Source organism: Salvelinus sp. IW2-2015, unplaced genomic scaffold (assembly GCF_002910315.2).
Source record: "Salvelinus sp. IW2-2015 unplaced genomic scaffold, ASM291031v2 Un_scaffold1046, whole genome shotgun sequence".
Lineage (NCBI taxonomy): Eukaryota > Metazoa > Chordata > Actinopteri > Salmoniformes > Salmonidae > Salvelinus > Salvelinus sp. IW2-2015.
Genome location: NW_019942701.1, coordinates 362,201 through 369,335, shown reverse-complemented (window position 1 = coordinate 369,335; position 7,135 = coordinate 362,201). Strand labels below are relative to the sequence as shown.

At 45.0% G+C, this 7,135-nt stretch overlaps 1 protein-coding gene across 1 annotated transcript in view; it reads left to right on the top strand.

Moving 5' to 3' along the window:
• The window catches only part of slc1a7a (solute carrier family 1 member 7a), a 36,402-nt gene that overhangs the window by 3,054 nt on the left and 26,213 nt on the right, over positions 1 to 7,135 (top strand). Inside the window, exons 2-3 of the mRNA XM_024136893.2 lie at positions 2,603 to 2,664; positions 5,920 to 6,142. Of these exons, the coding sequence (XP_023992661.2) occupies positions 2,603 to 2,664; positions 5,920 to 6,142 (285 nt within the window). The remainder of the gene's footprint in view (positions 1 to 2,602; positions 2,665 to 5,919; positions 6,143 to 7,135) is intronic.

Below are 7,135 nucleotides of genomic sequence, written 5' to 3'. Positions count from 1 at the left end.
TCCTCTCACACTATTCTATCACACAATCTACCACACCCATCTATCAGCACTAAATCTATCTCACTATCTACCACCACTATCTACCACACTCATCTCTCACACTATCTATCCACACTATCACCACACAATCTACCACCACCATCTATCACACTATCTATCCACTATCTTCGCACACTATCCTCTCACACTATCTCGGCACACTATCTCTCACACCATCTATCACACTACTCTTACCCACACCATCTAGCACACTATCTATCTCACGATCTATTTCACACTATCTCTCACACTATCTCATCACCTATCTCCACTGAGAGTAGCCAGACCATGAGATTTAATCATTTCAAATACTTATCTGTGCTTTGATTGAGCTTGTCATGCCCTATTGGACCAAATAGAATAGTGTCAGGAACTGAACTTTTTATTGACCTTTCTGGTATATGTTGATGTGGTGCCAATTACATTTTCCCGGGAAAGTTAGTGGGCCTAATGTAGGCTCTTAACTGAAACCAAACTTTTTCTGAAATCACCATGGCTGAAAGCTTCTCAAAGAAGCTTTCACATGAAAACATTATTTAAAAAGAGTGCATTAACATGAAATGTCGCATGCACTATAGGAGAAGAAAACAGCACGGTAGCTAACATTTCAACAACCTACGTACCACTGATCTGCTCTTTCCTGACCCATTCTTGCTTTCGACCCATCTCTCTCTCTCTTTCGGCTCGCTGTCTACAGTTTTATTATGACCATTCTGGTGTTTCTCTGACTTCTGTCTGGATACCAGTCTGCTCCTTCCTCCTAACCATTTTGTCTTCTCTTATTCTGTCTGGATTACCCAGTCTGGTTCCTCTCCTCCTCACCATTTCTGTTCTTCTCTCCTTAGTTTGATGTCCAGGGCTGTTCCTTCCTCCTACCATGTCTTCTCTATTATTGGCTGTCCCCTTCTGTTCTCTCGCTAGTTGATGTCAGGCTGGTTCCTTCCTCCTCACCATTCTGTTCTTCTCTCTAGTTTGATGTCAGGGCTGGTCCTTCTCCCCTCACCATTCTGTTCTTCTGTCTAGTTTGATGTCAGGCGGCTGGTGCCTTCCTCCTCACCATCTCGTTCTTCTGCTCTAGTTTAGAAGTCAGGGCTGGTTCCTTCCTCCTCACATTCGTGTCTTCTCTCTTCTAGTTTGCATGTCAGGTCTGGTTCCTTCCTCCTAACATCTTCTCAGGATTCAGGGCTGTCCTTCACCTTCTTCTCTTAGTTTATGTCAGGGCTGGTTCTTCCGTCCTCACCATTCTGCTTCTTCTCTCTATTAGTTGATGTCAAGGCTGGTTCCTTCCTCCTAACCACTTCTTTCTTACTACTCTAGTTTGATGTCAGGCTTTTCCTTCCTCCTCACCATTCTGTTCTTACTCTCTAGTTTGATGTCAGGCTGGGTTCCTCCGCCTCACATTCTAAGTTCTTCTCTCTAGTTTGACTAGTCAGGGGCTTGTTCCTTCCTCCTAACCACTGTTTCTCCTCATCTAGTTTGAGTCAGGGCTGGTTCCTTACCTCCTAAACCATCTGTTCTTCTCTAGTTTGATGTCAGGCTGGTCCTTCCTCCTCACCATTCTGTTCTTCATCTCTAGTTGAATTGTCAGGCTGTTGCCTTCCTCCTAACCATTCTGTTCTTCTCCTCTCAGTTTGATGTCAGGGCTGGTATCCTTCCTCTAACCATCTGCTTCTTCCTCTAGTTTGGATGTCAGGCTGTTCCTTCCTCCTAACCATTCTGTTCTCTCTCTAGTTTGATGTCAGCTGGTTTCCTTGCCTCCTAACCATTCTGGTCTTCTCTCTAGTTTTAGATGTCAGGCTGGTTCCTTCCTCCTAACCATTACGTGTTCTTCTCTCTAGTTGATGTCAGGACGCAGGTTCGCTCCTCCCTAACCATATCTGTTTCTCTCTCTAGTTTTGATTGTCAGGCTGGATTCCTTCCTCCTAACCATTCTGTTCTTGCTCTCTAGTTTGATGTCAGGGCTGGTTTCCTCCTAAACCATTCTGTTCTCTCTCATATTTGTGTCAGGCTGTCCTTCCTCCTAAACCATTCTGTTCTTCTCTCATCCGCTTTTGATGTGCAGGGCACTTGGTTCCTTCACTCCTTAACCATTCTGTTTCATCTCTCTAGTTTGATGTCAGGGCTGCATTCCTTCCTTCACTAACCATTTCTGTTCTTCTCTCTTAGTTTGATGTCGAGGGCTGCGGTCCTTCCTCCTAACCAGTTCTGTTCTTACTCTCTAGATTTGATGTCAGTCGGCAGTGTTCCTTCCTCCTAAACCATTCTGTTCGTTTCTCTCTAGTATTGATGTCAGGGCTGGTTCCTTACCTCTAACCATTCTGTTCTTCTCTCTAGCTTTGATGTCACGGCGGCTCCTTCCTCCAACCATCTGTTCTCTCTCTCTAGGTTTGATCTCAGGGCTGGTTCCATTCCTCACTAACCATTCTGTTTCATTCTCTCTAGTTGTGATGTCAGGATGACTGGTTCCTTCTCCTCCCTACCACCCTATCATTCTGTTCTTCTCTCTAGTTGATTCAGGCTAAAAGTTCCTTACCTCCCTAACCATGTCGTGTCTTCTCTCTAGTTTCGGTACTGTCAGAAGGCTGGTGCCTTTCCTCCTAACCATACTAGTTCTTCCTCTATTTGATTTCAGGGCTGAGTCTCTCCTCCTAACCATTCTGTTCTTCTCGTCTAGTTTGATGTCAGAGGCTGAGTCGCTTTACCTTACCAACCCATTCTGTTCTTCTCTCTAGTTTGATTGTCAGGGCTGGTTCCTTCCTCCTAACCATCTTTCTACTCTCTAGTTGAGTCAGGGCTGGTTCCTTCCTGCCTAACCATTCTGTTACTCCTCTCTAGTTGATTCAGGCGTGGTCCTTCCCCCTAACCATTCTGGTTGCTTCTCTCTAGCGTATTATGTCAGGGGCTGGTTCCTTCCTTCCTCACCATTATGTTATATCTCTCTAGTTTGAATGTCAGGCTTGGTTCCTCCTCCTACCATTGTCTCCCTCTATTATTCGCTGGTTACCTTACTCTAACCTCTCTAGTCTTCTCTTTTGATTCAGCCGGCCTGTCTTCCTCCTAACCATTTTCTGTTCTTCTCTCATAGTGATAGTCAGGCCTGCGTCCTCCATCCTAACCATTACAATGCTTCTTCTCTCTAGTTTGATCGTCCAGGCATGGTTCCTTCCTCCTCACCATTCTTTTCTCTCTCTAGTTTGAATGTCAGGGCTGGTTCCTTCCTCCTAACCATTCTGTTTCCTCTCTAGTTAATGTCAGGCTGGTCCTCCTCCTCAACCATTCTGTGCTTCATCTCTAGTATTGATGTCAGGGCTGGTTCCTTCCCCCTACCATTCTGTTCTTCTCTCTAGTTTGATGTCAAGGGCTGTCCTTGCCTCCTAACCATTCTTGTTCTTCTCTCTAGTTTTGATGTCAGGGGCTGGTTCCTTCCTCCTAACACCATTTCTGTTCTTCTCTCTAGTTTGATGTCAGGGCTGGTTCCTTCCTCCTAACCATTCTGTTACTTCTCCTAGTTTTGATGTCAGGGCTGTTCCTGTCCTCCTAACATTCTTTCTTCTCTCTAGTTCTGATTCAGCGGCTGCGTTCCTTCCTCCTAACCATTCTGTTCTTCTCATCTATCACACTATCTATCTCACTATCTACCACACTATCTACCACACTATCTCTCACACTATCTATCACACTATCTACCACACAATCTACCACACCATCTATCACACTATCTATCTCACTATCTCTCACACTATCTCTCACACTATCTCTCACACTATCTCTCACACCATCTATCACACTATCTACCACACCATCTATCACACTATCTATCTCACGATCTATCACACTATCTCTCACACTATCTCTCACACTATCTCACTGAGAGTAGCAGACCTGGATTTAAATCATTTCAAATACTTTATCTGTGCTTGATTGAGCTTGTCTGCCCTATTGGACCAATAGAATAGTGTCAGAACTGAACATTTTATTGCTTTCTGTGTATATTTGATGTGTGTGCCAATTACATTTTCCCGGGAAAGTTAGTGGGCCGAAATGTAGGCTCTTAACTGAAACCAAACTTTTTCTGAAATCACCATGGCTGAAGCTCTCAAAGAAGCTTTCAAATGAAACATTATTTAAAAAGTGCATTTAACATGAATGTCGCTATGCACTATAGAGAAGAAAACAGCAGGTAGCTAACCATTTCAACAACCTCTACCACTGAGTTCTCTCTTTCCTGACCCATTCTGTTTCGACCCATCTCTCTCTCTCTTTCGGCTCGCTGTCTACAGTTTTATTATGACCATTCTGTTTGTTTCTCTGATTCTGTCTGGGATTACCAGTCTGGCTCCTTCCTCCTAACCATTCTGTTCTTCTCTTATTCTGTCTGGGATTACCAGTCTGGTTCCTTCCTCCTCACCATTCTGTTCTTCTCTCTAGTTTGATGTCAGGGCTGGTTCCTTCCTCCTCACCATTCTGTTCTTCTCTCTAGTTTGATGTCAGGCTGGTTCCTTCCCTCCTACACCATTTCTGTTCTTCTCTCTAGTTTGATGTCAGGCTGGTTCTTTCCTCCTCACCATTCTTTCTTCTCTCTAGTTTGATGCCCAGGGCTGGTTCCTTCCTCCTAACCATTCTGTTTCTTCTCTCTAGTTTGATTGTCAGGGACTGGTTCCTTCCTCCTAACCATTCTGGTTCTTCTCTCTAGTTTTGATGTCAGGGCTGGTTCCTTCCTCCTCACCATTCTGTTCTTCTCTCTAGTTTGATGTCAGGGCTGGTTCCTTCCTCCTAACCATTCTGTTCTTCTCTCTAGTTTGATGTCAGGCTGGTTCCTTCCCCTAACCATTCTGTTCTTCTCTCTAGTTTGATGTCAGGGCTGGTTCCTTCCTCCTAACCATTCTGTTCTTCTCTCTAGTTTGATGTCAGGGCTGGTTCCTTCCTCCTCACCATTCTGTTTCTTTCTCTCTAGTTTGAATGTCAGGGCTGGTTCCTTCCTCCTAACCATTCTGTTCTCCTCTCTAGTTTGATGTCAGGCTGGTTCCTCCTCCTAACCATTCTGTCTTCTCTCTAGTTTGATGTCAGGCTGGTTCCTTCCTCCTACCATTCTGTTCTTCTCTCTAGTTTGATGTCAGGGCTGGTTCTTCCTCCTAACCATTCTGTTCTTCTCTCTAGTTTTGATGTCAGGGCTGGTTCCTTCCTCCTTAACCCATTCTGTTCTTCTCTCTAGTTTGATGTCAGGGCTGTTCCTTCCTCCTAACCATTCTGTTCTTCTCTCTAGTTTTATGTCAGGGCTGGTTCCTCCTCCTAACCATTCTGTTCTTCTCTCATAGTTCAGATGTCAGGGCTGGTTCCTTCCTCCTAACCATTCTGTTCTTCTCTCTAGTTTGATGTCAGGGCTGGTTCCTTCCTCCTAACCATTCTGTTCTTCTCTCTAGTTTGATGTCAGGGCTGGTTCCTTCCTCCTAACCATTCTTTCTTCTCTCTAGTTTGATGTCAGGGCTGGTTCCTTCCTCCTAACCATTCTGTTCTTCTCTCTAGTTTTGATGTCAGGGCTGGCTTTTCCTCCTACCATTCTGTTCTTCTCTCTAGTTTGATGTCAGGGCTGGTTCCTCCTCCTAACCATTCTGTTCTTCTCTCTAGTTTTGATGTCCAGGGCTGGTTCCTTTCCTCCTAACCATTCTGTTTCTTCTCTCTAGTTTGGTCAGGCTGGTTCCTTCCTCCTAACCATTCTGTTCTTCTTCTCTCTAGTTGATGTCAGGGCTGGTTCCTTCCTCCTAACCATTCTGTCTTCCTCTAGTTTGATGTCAGGGCTGGTTCCTTCGCTCCTAACCATTCTGTTCTTCTCTCTAGTTTGATGTCAGGGCTGGTTCCTTCCTCCTAACCATTCTGTTCTTCTCTCTAGTTTGATGTCAGGGCTGGCAGCCCTGGATGCCAAGTGTTCCAGCCGCCTCGGCATCATGACCGTCTCCTACTACCTGTGGACCACCTTCGTGGCGGTGGTGGTGGGCATCCTCATGGTTACCATCATCCACCCAGGTGGCGCCGCCCAGAAGGAGGACAACGAGGACAGCGGCAAGCCAATCATGAGCTCCGCTGATGCCCTGCTTGATCTGATTCGGTAAGAGACAGGATGAAGATAATTAAATTTACCTTTGACCTTTGTTGTTGTGTCCAATGTAATTTAATTGTTTTAAAGTCAGCCTACATTGAAGGTTCAAGGGTTTTTATTATTTACGTTTACAATAAACACAACATTTGTTTACTCAATACATATTCAAACAGCAATATGACTTTATCACTTTTTCTTCAAGCCTCTGTACTCTACTAATGTTGACATTTGAATGGCTTTGCTGCTCAATCAATCAAGTGTTGATTTTTTTAATGAAAGCAACATTTTGTTTACAAGTGCCTTACACATTAACCTGGCTACTGCAGATTCATAAGACTCCCAACAAGAGACCTTTGTGTTTCAGGCAGGCTTGAGAAAAATATTTTTGGGGACGAAAAATATGTGTGTGTCTGCCTGCATGCGAGTGAGATTGTAACAGGAAGCTAACGGGGCTTCCTGCTCTTAGCTTCATCTCATCTCTTAACAACAACAACAACCCTCATAATAACCATTGTGCGTTCCAAATTGCACTCTATAGTGCACTATGGGCCCTGGTCAAGAGTAGTGCACTATAAAGGGAATAGGGTGTCATTTGGGATGCTATCTACGTAGCAAATAACCATGGCCCTCAACATACCCTAATGCTTTATTAAAAGGGTCTCTCTTGGTTGCTCTGCCATCCAAGGCCACTGCGTCAACACTCCAGCTAATGGATCACTATCATGGTCTATAATCTCGTCACTTCAACACACTCATGTATAATCATTATAAACAACACATAATGTCTCTGAGGGTAAATTCTTCGATACAATATAGCTGTCCAAGGGGGTGGAGGGGTAGAAGGGTGAGGGATGGAGGGGTGGAGGGCGAGTAGGAGGTATGGTGGAGGTGGAGGGGATGGGGGGTGGAGGGTGGAGGGGATGGGGGATGGGGGGTGAGAGGGTGATGGGTGGAGGGATGGAGGGATGGAGGGGTGGAGGGATGGGGGTGGAGGATGGAGGG